The 14,888-nt window shown below is 48.1% G+C and overlaps 4 protein-coding genes across 4 annotated transcripts; 2 read left to right on the forward strand and 2 right to left on the reverse strand.

Annotated features, from left to right (window-relative positions):
- Positions 1-2,267: 2,267 nt before the first annotated feature.
- Positions 2,268-3,031, forward strand: EDB93DRAFT_1090832 (uncharacterized protein; the record flags this gene model as incomplete). Its single annotated transcript, XM_041446302.1, has 2 exons — positions 2,268-2,426; positions 2,477-3,031. The coding sequence occupies 2 exons, from the start codon at positions 2,268-2,270 to the stop codon at positions 3,029-3,031; spliced, it is 714 nt and encodes a 237-aa protein (XP_041304563.1).
- A 1,109-nt stretch (positions 3,032-4,140) lies between these two features.
- EDB93DRAFT_1090860 (peptidase S8/S53 domain-containing protein) lies at positions 4,141-6,435 on the reverse strand (the record flags this gene model as incomplete). The annotated part of the gene is made up of 10 exons (XM_041446305.1): positions 4,141-4,202; positions 4,259-4,280; positions 4,337-4,588; positions 4,639-4,648; positions 4,705-4,790; positions 4,848-4,923; positions 4,976-5,244; positions 5,298-5,470; positions 5,520-5,952; positions 6,010-6,435. 10 exons carry the CDS (start codon positions 6,433-6,435, stop codon positions 4,141-4,143), a joined length of 1,809 nt encoding a protein of 602 aa, XP_041304564.1.
- A 1,388-nt stretch (positions 6,436-7,823) lies between these two features.
- EDB93DRAFT_726093 (peptidase S8/S53 domain-containing protein) lies at positions 7,824-10,423 on the forward strand. The gene is made up of 11 exons (XM_041457234.1): positions 7,824-7,930; positions 7,993-8,409; positions 8,465-8,897; positions 8,947-9,113; positions 9,169-9,437; positions 9,488-9,563; positions 9,622-9,707; positions 9,763-9,772; positions 9,823-10,074; positions 10,130-10,151; positions 10,210-10,423. Exons 1-11 carry the CDS (start codon positions 7,913-7,915, stop codon positions 10,269-10,271), a joined length of 1,812 nt encoding a protein of 603 aa, XP_041304565.1. The 5' UTR covers positions 7,824-7,912; the 3' UTR covers positions 10,272-10,423.
- A 2,588-nt stretch (positions 10,424-13,011) lies between these two features.
- EDB93DRAFT_726219 (uncharacterized protein) lies at positions 13,012-14,391 on the reverse strand. The gene has a single exon (XM_041457236.1). It carries the CDS (start codon positions 13,942-13,944, stop codon positions 13,207-13,209), a length of 738 nt encoding a protein of 245 aa, XP_041304566.1. The 5' UTR covers positions 13,945-14,391; the 3' UTR covers positions 13,012-13,206.
- Between the last annotated feature and the right edge of the window lie 497 nt (positions 14,392-14,888).

Here is a 14,888-nt window from a genome sequence, read left to right on the forward strand (position 1 = left end):
AGCTGTGTAATGACGAAAAGAAGTGTTCGTCAGTGATGACGGTCGGATACTAAATTTGAACACCAATTAAAAGTTAGTACTTACTAAGATCTAGTAATACAAGAATCTAACAGCCTAGACTAGTACCTGGATTCTGGAAGGGATATATATACAAGATCGCGAGGAAGAAACATAGAGCGACGGACCTTCCAGTTCACCGACAATACGTGGGCTTGAATCATAATTGACACGTGTAAATTTATAAAGATTTGCGCGTCGTCATGTTTCGGCTCAGCTCTTAGGCTGAACTTGACGCAGCTTCCAGAATCGACTACAGTTCCAAGTAAAATCGTCGAGGGCTCGATATTTAAATACTCGAGATTCAGGGATGCGTAAGGATGACTGATAAGTGAATAGCTGTGAGTCACGGTTGTGACGAGAAAGCAGGAGCTGCGAGTTGAGGTTGATTCGTAGAGGAGACTGCGCGGGCTTGGAGCTGACCTGGGCAAGACACAAACTCCTCGAATGTGCAAGAGAGCCTCAAAAAGTTTCGGTACATTGTCGGAGAAACTGGACTAGAACTTTGATCCGGGGCACAGTAACCGGGGCCGGTTCCTTCTCCCTGACTCAGACGGTCTGTCATCGTTGCGTCACCGGGCGACTGATATCCAGCTAGATCTCTTGCGCGACAATCATAGAGAACCGCATGTACGTTGTCGACATTACCACGATACACGTCAATGCCCTTGGTCTTGGTCGCGGTAATGTTGATGCAGTTTGGTTGAGAGGATGGATTAAAACGAGTTGAACAAGTTTGACAGGACGAAGTTATGATTCTTTTGAGCACATGGCAAGCACATAGTGGTAGAAGATTAACATGATGTCAGACGCGTGAGGGAACATTGCACGTGATCGTAAGCTGAGATGGTCCGCGGCGTCCAGCCTCTTACACTTGCCCTGTCATACAAGTCGGTCAATATCTAAATACGCAGCAGTGACTTCGAAGCGGTTGAGTTTTGGTGAGTTCTCACTTGTCAAATCCATAAATCCTGACAACTTCGAGATCCTTGATAATGGGAGACTTTCAAGGTTCTTCACACCCGGACAGCGCAGAAGTGCAGATGATCCATGTTCTCAATACTCGTATAGGAATACCTGCAGACGTGAGTGGTTTTCTGTGTTCTAATACCACCTGTCCGACATCCCGTGCATCCGACCCTGACGTTCGATTCTGGGCTTGAATGGTTACACATCCCCACAAACTTTTCGCAAGTTGCGAGCACACGTCGTTCGAGACCTTGGCTTTCACATGCGCACCCATGCTCCTCAGATGATCGGTGTACAGGAATCTATTCGCTCCTCGTCAGCAAACGTCGAAAGCCAGCGACATATCCCTTTGAGGGCTGCCCGCATCAATGCAGCCTCTTAGCGAATGCCTCCTAAACCCTCAGAGGGAGGTGTATCAGGATATTGGAGATATCGACGGTCGTTACCTGCACTTTAGAATAACGACAATGGTTTGCGATGCATCTTTATCGGCACATCCTAGCATACTAGTATTACGACTAGGGTACCGACTTCTTTTCTCTACAAATCGTCAGGCGTTGTCGCCTGTCCGGACGTGCGCAAGATTTCTCATCTGATTCAGGAAGGATGTCGGGTAAGCTATGAATTCAGACTCATCTGAACCATATACATCCCAGAAGGATCAGATGCTAACAGCTACATTTGTTGACCACACCTTCCGGGAGTGAGTAAGGCTGTTTGCATCATTCTGCATTTTCATATTGCTCTCATATGAACACTTCAGGTTTAATTAATTCAGTCAAACACTGCGTCATGCAAGAATTTCCAATGTGATACCAAGGTCCTCCTGCCCATAACCGTCCTGCCGAGACTCCCATGTCAGACTCATGTAAGGATCGTATATTTCTACACGCTGACACAGTACTTCCGAACAAGGCGCGAAGCGGTCCTCATGTCTCATCGATGCCTCTTCCCCTCTGAAATACGCGGATATATCCCTCTACGTCATTTTTGTTTCTATGTGCTTATAGTTCATCGGCTCATATCATTTCACTACTCACACGGCCCGCGCGAGAAAACTCAAGAATATCGACCAATTAGACTTGCGTGGAAGAATCACCTGGTGCAATTATATATCCGCCGCAATCAGATTGACATACCGGATAGTGACAACGTATACAAGCAGTTTCGTGGATCACGGTGCCGCACTTCCCGATGGATTCTATAAAAGTAACCAAAAAGGTCAAGGATTCTTTATGAAAATGTCCCTCCTCAAAATCCCACTCATTCTCTCGTCTGCTGTCGCTGTGCACGTAGCGCTCACTCCCCCGCACGCCCCACCAAAGAACGAGGTTGTTCATGATAACTTTAATGAGTGGGTCATCATCCAGCACGTTAAATACGGGCTCCCGATCTCAAAGGTACCCATTCACGGATCTTCCGCAATTCTATTTGATGGAACTACGTCCAGATAGTTTACTGGGGTGTTTCTTTGGCAGAAATAGCTCTCGCCGTCTCTCGTATGGCAGATCCCAAAACACTTCCCAGCGTGATACAAAACACGATCGGTCCATTTCTTCCGAGAATCCAGGACGTGCCAATCACTCGTCCTTTCATCCTCGGTACCGCACTCGTTGCCACGGCGGGATACCTCCGCTGGTCATGTTTCCGGACCCTTGGTAAATTCTTCACATTCGAGCTCACTGCCCGCAAGGGTCACCAGCTTGTCACGAATGGACCATATTCGGTCGTACGCCATCCCTCCTACTCGGCAGCTATTCTGCAGTACATCGGCATAGTGGTCTTGCACGGATCTGCGACTTCGTGGCTTAGACAATCAGGAGTCTTAAGTCTCCCTGGAGTGAAACCAGTTCTGCTGGCATGGATATTGGAGAGAACGATTACTGTGACAAGCCTCGTGCGCAGGATCAATCAAGAGGAAGAAGTCGTGAAGTCTATGTTTGGAGACGAATGGCAGAGGTGGGCAAATACGGTCAGGTACCGGCTCATACCCGGCATCTACTAAACCCAGTGCCCCATGTCCATCATGATGAAGACCTAGATCGACTAGATGGAATTTCTTACTGACGTCCACATCATGTGAAGCAATGTTCAGTTGATCCATTGCAGGGCAAGACATTGCGCGCTCTTTCCTGTATCGAGTTTTAAACAAGTTGAATCAACATTCGCACTCGGCTCAGGCCGAAATTACTGGTCTGTGCGCAATTGTTACGCTGACGTATACTCTTAGCTGAGCCTCTTGTTCCGGCAGACTTGACACGTTTGTCGTCGTCTTCGCCGTCATCCAGCGTTCGAGCACGCGCACGTCCTGCGCTATAATCTAAGCTATTTATTGAATTCTTTATCAAACTTGAAGCTTCCATATCAAACTCAGAATCAGTACGCAAACGTCTCTTATCGGACCCGGACGACCAGGGACTTCGACTCAAACCAACCCTGGATGATCGTCTGTACCCAAACTTGAGCTGGTGGAAAAGTGTCCCAACTGGGAATTGGTCACAAGATCCTAAGGAAGCGCGACGAAGACCTCATATATCACTGCTGCTACCCGGAATTTCACGAAGCTGGATGGGCAGAGATTGCCGCAGGCACCCGTTTCTGCTCCATCTCCTCATACGCGGTTTCAGGATCCAGGATCGAGAGCTCTATTTGTTCACTTCTGTGTTCAATTGCCACGTCATGGTTTGTTCTCCATTGTCGTCTTGCAGTCATAATATGCGGCTCCGTTACTCGATGCTAAAACTAATCAAAAAAAAATAGCCCCATAAACTCGACTCTTCTCGTCATCAGTCACTTTTTGTGGTAAATTAGCATTCCCTCTGGTCATGAGTGTCTGTGTACGATAATCATGCGACTCAGTTTTCATGCACAAGCTATCGCACCTCGGTGCGACAATTGATCGCGAGCCCTCCGAGCATTAAGCTGGAGGGCCCTGCTTGCCCCTAATCTCACTCTTCGAGTGTCCGTCACCAGTGCAAGTGGATTCAATTACCTTCAGTCATTGACTTCGGCGTCTCATCCTTGCCGAGGGCCTCTCGTATTAGTACCGTTGCACCCTTATACGCCATTCATGATGTACACAGCAATCATAGATTGTCCATTCATCTACCATGTTTAGGACATGCTCAAGACTAGTCCCAACAATTTCTCGAAATTGGGTGTCCCAAGACCTGAAACTGCAGGTATCGTCAACGATGAAATAGAAAATCACTTGCCAAATGCATGCACTCACCAGGATCCCATCCAGTTGTAGCCTGCGCATGGCGATCAGATCAGTCACACGACTTGAGGGCATGTAGATATGACATACATTGAAGCCCTGAGTTCCACATCCCGGATTGTGTCCCATGGTAATATCATTTAGTGCAGTATACCCAGTGGAGTACAAGAAAGGGTTAAGGAAGCCAAGAGGGGATTTGCTGGCGTTAAGGCGTGCGTCATTAAGCATTGAAATGAACGAAGCGAATGTGGGTGAGGAACAGGATGTGCCGTCAACAGGTACCTCCTTGCCCTGGTAGATAACAGCGAAGTTCACCCCCTGGGCCGACACATCGGGATAGGCCTGAATAAATGTTAGCTTTCAGATCCTTGCATGCTGAAGAGGTCACTTACGCGCCCGTAGCTAGAGATAAGTGACTCGATTAATGTACACCGATAGGAGTAGCTTATTGCACTTACGGAGTGAAAAGACCCTCGTAGGTACCAGGAGCGAGTTTTTCTAGGTACTCTGAGACGGCAACTTCTTGGTATGCTGGACGAACGAACTGAGGGAACGCGTTAGCATTTCAACAGGTATCAATCATGACTGTCAGATTCCTCACATAGTTACTAAAACCACCACCAGAGAAGGATACAGCAGTCTCCGGGATATTGACAGTGGCGCCCACAGTCGTCACACTTGATTTGATCTTTAGTTTTTATACTCCCCTCTATTGCCGAGATCACTCACTATGGACATGCAGCGGGAAAAGCAGGCAGGAATTTCGTGACATTGAGCCCGTCGTTGGAGTAGCAAATCTGTGTAGCAGGGTCTGGATCGCCATCACCAACTCCAGAATCACCGGAGGAGAACAAAATAGACACTCCACGAGCACCGAGAACTGCCATGCCTGCACAGACCCGGCTTGCATAGGTGAACGGGACAGTTTGCTCATCGTCACCATAACTGGTAGAGATCGTTTGAGGAAGCATAGGTCGAGAAAGAACGTAATCGAGCCACTGGGATCATACATCAGCGCATTAGAAGTTGAATTACAGTTACCCAAGCTCACGTATGAGTATGGCTCATTTGTATCAGTCGGCGTTAACATGTCAGGGTCGAAAGGGGGCTCGCCAGCAGTGGAGTAGAATGTTCCAGGAGTGGGCCATGTGAGTCCAAATCCAAATTGAGTGTCAAGGTTAGCTTCAATGCCTGCTGCCTCATAGGACTGATTGTTCAATCCACCTGTGAGACAAATCAGTAGCATAATCACCGAGCTTTGAATGCAGCATACCGTTAATGGAAACGAAAGTGTAGTTTGAACCGTAAGCAGATGGGTTTTCAAGCTGGTAGAATTGTTGTAGGTCCATGTTATTGGCATACTGACCCAGGTAACCAGTGAGGCCAAGCTTGTTGCCATTCGTAGCAGATGTGGTGTAATCTACCGAATTATATAGCTGCTTCAAGCATGAAATTGTAATCGAGCTGTTGCAACTTGCATCGACCTGATTGCCTGCAGGCCCTGTGATAGTTCCACCGGACGTGCTCGAGACTTGAGATTGAGCTTCGTTAGACCAATGCAGCGTGCTCTTGAACGTCTTGAAACGAGCGAACATGGTCGTAGGCTGGATAAGATCAACGTGATCATGCAAGATCTCAGGGAGACTGTAGCTCGTGGTCCGGACGATGCTCTCTCCAGTCTCAGCGTGTTTGTATACATGATAACTCTAGACATCCAGCAGTCAATGGACCGTAATCTTTGGAGACAAGACTAGTTTGCTCACGGTATCCAGCATTTCTTCGGCAAGGCTGACTGGTACACGAATAGTGACCCAATCGTTTGCAGATGAACGAATGAGACTTTCTTCTGTCAGGCCGTATGAAGCAAGCCATTCATTGACGATGTCCAGAGTTTCAGGATGGGGAGCCATGAGAGCATCGGTCTCTCCCTTCGACAGGTGTGCCCCATAGCGTGGGTGATCGGGGTCGCTCACCTCCCAGAGGTGTTGCTCGAGCTCCGGGAACTTGGGCTGAGGTAAAGCAATCTTAAGCTGGAGCATATGGTGCTTGGGAGCAGGGGTATGTCTGGACCATCCGTGGGGCGGACCATGAATGCTCTCCTTTACCTTGTGCTGGCAGCCCTTGAAGGGTACAGCTGCAGTAGCAAGAGCAGCCACAAAGGGGAGCCCGAGCAGGGAGATGAGTCTCATTTGTCAGTAGGGAAAACGTTTGGACTTACAAGAACGTTATATACGATAATTTTGGCGATCTCGTGTGACGTTAGCCGATTCCCCAAATGATCGAGTCCTCCAACTCGGATCCTCAGGCCTCAGACCGCATGCACTGCTGAGAAAATTGGATTGATCCACATGCAGCAGCCTCTCCGTGTGTACTGATTTGATTGGAGGACTCATGAGGCCATTTACCATGATTAAATAGCTGTGGCAGTCGAGTTTCAGTGAGAGCAGCCCTGAGGTTTGCAGGTTTGTCGTCTGTCGGGCCTGTGACTTGGTAGCTTAGCCACACTGAGGCTGTGGAGAATGGCGCCACAGTACCTTGAATTACATAAGCCATTCTCAAGCTGTCATAGTTACTGGGCGACTATTATTCCTGGTTACTACCGCGGAATAGAAAGTCCGGTGGCCGCTTATTCAATTTGTAAAATTGACCCTCAGTTCACTAAAATTCATCATGACTGTCGGCGTTCAACGTCGGACGTGAGGTTTGTGCCGCCTTGGCTCAGCGCCAGTCTAGCCCGCAGGATACGTTCTGTTCTTGTCGTGAAGGAATACCCGCATCGACAACGTCAGGGCTCGAAGCAGCAAAAAAAAGAATCCACGACGAAACTCTCACAGTTGCACTCGCAAATGACTCTAGGGATCAGCTCATCGCCATTCCACCCGTAAGTTGGTGACCTTCGACGGGACACACGCAGTGATCTCATAAAGCAAGCTCGAACGAGAACTTCTGGAATCTGCTGTCCATGTTCACTCCATTTTTAACACCTAGCAAACTCCGTGACTATGATGCAACATTGCTTACATGCCCTTTGACACCTCAACACTGTACATTGGAATGGAGATACAACTGATCTGCGGTTTAGACAAGGTGCGAGACGATGCTCATATTTCAATAACGTTTCCTAAAAATCATCTAGTGTTTACATAAGAATTGAGCAAATACATGAAAATCGTTAATCTCACCAGAATGACGGACCGCAGAACTTCACGTTCATTTCACTCCCTGAGTCCCAGTCACGATCAACAAACGCAGTACCTAATATCAATCACGCCAAGTGATACAGGTAATCTGTGACTGTTTCACACGCGAAGAGCACGGCTCAAGAACATATCGAGATTTTCGTTGTGGCCATGAATATATAGATCCTGTCTCTTGTATGCTGGCGGAGGATCACAACTTCCAGCCATACAGGTTGGTCCGCCCCAACCGTATGATCTACTTCATACATTTGACAGGCAAGTTGCAGTGATGTATTTCTCCGAGATTAGCTCAAAGTGCCCACGCTATTACGGCGGCGACCACATCTTGATGCTGTCGGAAAAATAATTGACCAAATTTGAAAGTTCTATCGACACGTATGACGAAGCATTATCCAGCTCAGTGACAGCGTTGAACGTCGGTGCGAGGTCGGCCACGTCAATCTAAGCATTGCCTACGTTTATCCCGATGGCGATCCCGATATATGTGAGTACTCGAGAAATTCTCGTGAGTACCAACCTGACTTGTGTTGTGCACTAACGATGAAGTTTGTCGCTCTGCTCGTTCTTCCCTTTGCTGCTGCTCTAGCCAGCACTGTCCCTTTCAAGGGCTGCCAGCAAAAAGTGAAAGAGAGTGTTCATGGGCCACCTCGCGGGTGGTACAAGCATGCTCCCGCACCAAAACATCACTTGCTCGAGCTCAAGATTGCTCTTTCTCAGCCCAAGTTCCCGGAACTCGAGCAGCACCTCTGGGAGATAAGCGATCCCAGCCACGCGCGCTATGGGGCGTACTTATCGAAGCAGGAGACTCAAGCACTCATGGCTCCTCACCCTGAGACTCTAGACGTCGTCAGCGAATGGCTTGCCTTACACGGTCTGGCGGAGGAAGAACTTGTCCGTTCATCTGCACTTGATTGGGTTACTATTCGTGTTCCAGTCGGACTCGCAGAAGAGATGCTGGATACTGTGAGCGAGGCATAGCCACCGTCGGAAGTTGCAATTGATTGACGGTCTGTTCTAGACTTACCATGTATACAAACACGCCGAGACTGGAGAGAGCATCATCCGGACCACGAGCTACAGTCTCCCTGAGATCTTGCATGATCACGTTGATCTTATCCAGCCTACGACCATGTTCGCTCGTTTCAAGGCGTTCAGGAGTACGTTGCACTGGACTGATCAGGCGCAGCCTGCGGCCCCATGTCCTCCGGGGACAATGATCACGGGGCCTGCGGGCAATCCCGTCGACGCGAGCTGCAACTCCACGATCACCCTTTCTTGCTTGAGGCAGATATATAATGCAGAGAACTATCAAACAACTGCTGCAAACGGCAACAAGCTTGGTCTCACCGGTTATCTTAATGAGTCCGTCAATAATGAGGACCTCCAGCAATTCTACCAGGCCCAAAATCCCTCTGCTTACTGTTCAAATTACACTCTGGTTTCCATTCATGGTGAGTTGCATCCGGACATCGTTGATGGTTATGTTCATTTTCTCCACAGGCGGAGTGAACAACCAGAGCCATCCAGGTCCGGAAGCCAACCTCGACTCTCAGTTTGGTTTCGGACTCGTATGGCCCACACCCGGAACGTTCTACACGACCGGTGGTGAGCCTCCTTACATCCCCGACCTGGTGTACCCGGATGATCAAAATGAGCCATACACATATGTGCGTTCAAATCATCACGATTACAATTCAATGTATTGATGGCTACGGTCTTCAGTGGCTTGACTACCTGCTTTCACAGGATGATATTCCTCAGACGATCTCCACCAGTTACGGTGATGATGAACAAACCGTTCCGTACAACTATGCGATCCGTGTTTGCGCCGGTATGGCATCTCTCGGTGCTCGCGGGGTCTCTTTGTTGTTCTCCTCTGGTGATGATGGTGTTGGTGATGGTAATCCCGACCCTGCCAGTCAACAATGTAAATCCAACGACGGGCGCAACGTCACAACATTCCTGCCCATATTCCCCGCTTCCTGCCCATAGTAAGTGATATCTCCAATCAAGGAGCAACAGCGGCCAATTTAGACCTAAGCGTGACTGCTGTTGGTGGTACTGTCAACATCCCAGAGACTGCCGTGAACTTTTCTGGTGGTGGATTCAGCAACTATGTAAGTACTCTCTTTCGCACATAGAAACCTTCTGACCCATACATCACAATTGTACAAGTTTCCTCGTCCTGCGTACCAGGATGCTGCTGTGTCTACATACTTGGAGACGCTCGCCCACGGGACCTTCGGTGGTCTCTATGATCCGTAAGTCACCACAGATTGGCGAATGCACTAGACACAATTAACTCGCTATCTCCAGGACCGGACGTGTATGTTAACCCTTCAACTTGCAGAAATCTTACGACAACCATATTCTTAGGCATACCCTGACGTGGCCGCACAAGGATTACACTTCTCTGTCATTTATAAAGGCAAGAAGAATCTGATCAGTGGTACATCCTGTTCTTCGCCCACCTTTGCCGCATTTGTATCCATGCTGAACGACGCACGCATCAATGCTGGAAAGACTTCTCTTGGCTTTTTGAATCCATTCTTATATTCCACTGGCTACGTTGCATTAAACGACATCACCAAGGGGAGCAACCCAGGATGTGGAACTCTGGGATTCAATGTATGTCATGTGTGCACGCCTTCGAGTCATATTCTAATGTGATACATGTATGCAGGCCACTCTTGGATGGGATCCTGGTGAGTTCATGAAAGCGAACGAAGTTATGACATGTCCACATGCTGATCATACCTGTAGTCACTGGATACGGCACGCCCAACTTCGAGAAATTGAAAGACTTGGTCTTGGCCATGCCTTAAAATATATACACACGAAGTCCGTTTTGTTAGACGGGATCTATGATGGATGCACGTGCATCGCATATATTCACTCCTTCAGGCCTTTATAGTTTTAAAAGAACAATTTTATATACAAGTGAGCAAAAACATCTCCTTAGCGATTCAAGGCAGTGACTCGGACCGACACTGGACAAGAAAACAAGGTCATTCGCAGATGTTGTTTTGGTCTTTCATCTCCGCGTTCTTCTTGAGCTAGGTGTTCCCAAGTATTCCGTGAACCCGCACAAAATAATCACTTTCGAAGAAGCTCGAGGGTGCAATTATATGGTAGAACTGACGAGGCCCGTCGAGCGTCTAATCCCAAATTCCGACATGTCCGCGCGATCCAGCACTACGATCTATGTACTCGGGTTGGTATTTTCAACAGCCCTTATTCCACCCGTAGACTATGTCACTGCTTTGTCTCAGATCGATATTTCGGACTTCCGAGTACCAGTGCAAGGTTGACTGATCGACGGCAATGCTTGCGCGTGTCAGACTGAACTGACCCACTATTCCCAAACTCGTGGAGGCTTCAACGTCGAGACCCGTCTTAATGTTAGTGGCAACGATGAGTCACTAAATGATTGAGAACGTCCAGGAAACATCCACTCTGGTTTGGGGCTTTGGTAGCTGGCTTCGGGTGGTGTTTAAACGCTGTAGTGATCCGAAAACAGCCCGCATTCGTCATGTAGCAAGGTCTTATCATATCAATAATTTTCAAGTTTTGTCTTCTTAGGCCATACGCGAAGATCTAAAGATTACAAATTCAAATCATGATTGATGGTATTATAGAAACAGGCGCAGGAGCAATGGAGAGCTCACATGAGTGGGCGAAAGATGTCGGGGCATAAGACGGGTTTGCAACAGCGCAGATTACGCACAGGGCTCACGTATGTAAGATGGATGGTGCAACATGAAGAGCACGCAAGACCCGCGAGAGGAGGTGCTCGAAGATTCTATTAGTTACAAGGGGGAAAAATACTTAATCCAAGTGAGAGTACGGCAGGTGCAGGAGAACAGCAGCATGTGACAACAGGCGCGAAAAGTCAGGATGAGTGTTGGAAAACAGAAGACTGCAAGGTCGGCGGAAGTACTTATGGCCTGACATGATTCAACCCAGGTCATACCCCACAGGGGGTAAGTTGAGAAATATGGTGATGACCGTACCCGTCGCGGGTCAGGTGGTACGGGTATGGATCTACCACGTGGGAAGTACTTGTAGGTATGCGGGTCACCGATATATACCCATTAGTAACGTATAGCAATAATGAGACTGGGCGAGTACCACAAACACGCCAGAGGTAGTCGCTATCCGGTTCTATGACACTGTCCCAATCATGGTCACTGCTAGGTTGCTCCGCGCCGAAGGTTTTTCGTTCCCTGTCCATTTTATATGCATTTTCGCTTGTGGCAACGGTTAATTGGATCAACGCGGCAGATAAATGTAGAGGTGTATAGCCCGGTGGGCCTTCACCGGGACAGCGACACTCCATATTAATGGGACTTCACAGTAGTTGTAAACTTATCGTGCGCCCGATTGGCCTAATCGGCTAGTGAATCAACGACTGCAAGACGGTAGGCTGAACTTCAAGATTTTTTCGGTGTCCGCTAGCTCCCAAACATCAGGGTCATATTTCTCCTTGGGATCTGACTCATGAGGCTTGGTGGGGGAGTATAACCGGCATTAGCGAATCTGTGTTACTGCAAGTTCGTGATCTGGTCTGTTTGGAAGAAGTGCAAGATTTTCGGGGGGAGCCCGGAGCCTGAGGTTGTCTAATATGTAAGTTCGATGATGATACAATATGATTCCGCAATGTAGGGTAATATGGCGCCTGGCCATGGAGAACTGGATTAGCATAGAATATCGCTGCCATCACAGTCGGCACTTCTCTGTGCAGTTTGAATCCGTCATAGCTGCAGCCCAGCCGATATTTCTTTGGGCAATCATAGGACCGTAGTTGAACTATTCTGTTAGCATCCTTCAAATTGACACGAAACAAAACATCACTTGGCATAGCATCGTTATGCGGGATATCCACAGGGAAACGATCCTTAAAGATTAGCTTATATTTCGCATCAAAGGTGTTCAGCTTATCCTAGTATGTCAAATCATCGATGCGCGCCTGTATGGCAGCGACGACATCAAATCCCTTGACTGGTTCGCACTCGTTGTCGATTATGGCCTTCCATTCCGGTAGGACGGTGTTAAGCTCATTCGCAACATCTCTCCACAAGGGCTTCGGCCCCCAGAAAGATGAGTGTGGAGCGGCCTTCGACTTGAGTGTAGCTGTATGCTGTAGAAGATCGTAGTTAGCGTCTTTAGCAATGCATGTACGCAACTCGTGATCAACGACAATTCGATTGTATTGCAAGAATGGTCCGTCCAATAATAGAGGAGTACAAAGGTTTGGGGGGACAAGTGCGCGTACAGTTCGTGACGTATAGCTTGATCGAGAGATGTACAAAAGAGTTTAATAAATTGCGAAAGAAGGAAAGAAATTTTGTCTTTGGACAATGCAAGTGAAATCGGTAACGGTTTGGCGAGTTGCCGACGACGTAATCCGAGTTTGTCAGCGAGTTCTTCACCAATCAGAACTAGAGAAGAGCCATGGTCAATAAGCGCAGACACATTAATAGGAGAAGAGACACCGGGCCCGTCTACAAGACAGTCCCAACGAAGGTGAGGGGTTTGTAGCGGAGCCACGCCCTCTTCACCCGAATCAGTGCCATCTCCTAGAGCAGCGGACGGCATTACTACAACATCTTTACCCATCTTAGTCTTCTTTGCGGTGACCAAAGCGGGTGTGAGAGTCTTGTAGGTGCTGGCGTTGGGAAATCCCTTAGTGCAGTTTGTCAACGTATGCCCAGCGAATGGCTCGCGACATTTGAAGCAACCATCGTTATCACGTAAGAGTTAGCGTTCAGTGTCGGTAAGAGTTGGGAGTCGAGTGAAAGATTTCGATATGTTCGAAGTCCCTTTGGAGGTGTTGCGGCCGCTCGTTGAGCTGAAACGTGTATTTCCATTGGACTTCTTATCGGCATTAGAACGAGCGCGTTCAGCACGTAGTGCAACTTCCACGGCTTCCTTCTGCCTGGCAAGATAACGCAGACGTTTTTCATCGAGAATGCGGATCTTTTCAATCCACTTGCGCAGGTCTCCTTCTTCAACATTCTCCGCATGGTAGTCCACAGCTAACTCAGCATTCATGTGCGACTCGAGATGATAGAGAATGTTGATATCGGGAAGGTGTGATGCTGTCCCTCGCAAGAGAATAGTTTGACTTTGCACATCGATAGCCCACTCGCTGAAGGGTCGTTGTCCTTGAGTGGAAGCTAACATTTTGCGCCTTACGGTGTCTGCCCAGCCTAATGGAAGCCAGATGTTGCGTACTTCGGCCATGTACTTCTTAAACGACATCGCGTCGATCTCCTCCTGGTTCATAAGGTACCAGTCTTGTATGCGCGGGTCTTGCATACCCCACGCAACCTTCTTCACCATGTCTTCCTCCGGGACATTCTTATGCATAAAAAATTGAGCGCACCCCATCTCCCAGGATCGAAGGGCCTCCGGCGTCACCTCGCCCATTGTTAAGAAGGGGGGTTTACTAGCGGACGCCTGTTCTACCCGGGCGGTCTTGGATGATGAGGACATGTTAGGTTTAAGCGGTACTGAGTAAGAGTCGTCTGAGTCCAAATCTGTGGATATATGCGTGCGGTTCGAGGCCTGCGGGCAAACTACCCAGCTTTAGGCTAGAGAAAAGAAAACAAGCTAGGCGTATGGGATAACACGACAGGATCAGTTACAGGTGATGACAAGGGCGACGACAACCAGCTTGATGAGAGTTCGGGTGTGGCTATGTCGTCCTACTTCGGCACTTTCAACTATATGTCTCATTTGATTCTTCTTCAATCATATCAGAGCTACTAGCTATAGTATTACTCTGTTGATCGTCGGTAGTCACTCTAAATGAGGCTTGTTGACTCTTCTAGCCACCACGAAAATGCCTTCAACTCGGACCTGTACACTACGAGCTTTGAGTACAGATATGTAAACGTTCTCACTTTCTGACAGTACTTACGGTTTGCTCATTTCCTCGCTTGCTTACTTTGTGGTGATTAATGTCATTTTAAGAGCAGGTCGATTCAGAAATATAGAAGTTCGCAACACAGTGCATTGCGTTACTCCAGCTCTTCGCATTCCATTCTTTTTGCATTGCAGCAGATTTATATCCAGTAGTAAGGATTGTAGTAAGCGTGCTGGAAGAGACGGATCGTGAGTCTGACAAGTTTCGATTGCCAGACTTGAACAATACTCAGGTGACTCTGGGGTTTACTGCAGTGGCCATGTTGCGAATCGCAAGGATGTGTCATGAGGTGGCTTTGGTCAAGGATGCAGCTACCACACAATCAGCTTGTCACAAGCCATCAAATTTTCCTATCAGAAGGAAAGAAGGAATACACCTGGAATTGCCGGTATTCGAATTTGCGATGTGACTCTCAATGATTACGGTGTGTATGGCACATACAGAATTCCTGATACGTGGACTTTAATAACAACGTGCATCTTGTCTGCATATTCCACATACACATCACATA

This window comes from Suillus bovinus (genome assembly GCF_016758785.1).
Source record: "Suillus bovinus strain UH-Sbo-P2 chromosome Unknown EDB93scaffold_59, whole genome shotgun sequence".
Taxonomy (NCBI): domain Eukaryota; kingdom Fungi; phylum Basidiomycota; class Agaricomycetes; order Boletales; family Suillaceae; genus Suillus; species Suillus bovinus.

Coding starts and splice junctions, on each gene's coding strand:
- EDB93DRAFT_726219 (XM_041457236.1), bottom strand. CDS start 13,944: ATGTCCTCATCATCCAAGACCGCCCGGGTAGAACAGGCGTCCGCTAGT.
- EDB93DRAFT_726093 (XM_041457234.1), top strand. Junction 9,114..9,168: donor AAAATGAGCCATACACATAT/GTGCGTTCAAAT, acceptor TACGGTCTTCAG/TGGCTTGACTACCTGCTTTC. Junction 10,075..10,129: donor GTGGAACTCTGGGATTCAAT/GTATGTCATGTG, acceptor ACATGTATGCAG/GCCACTCTTGGATGGGATCC.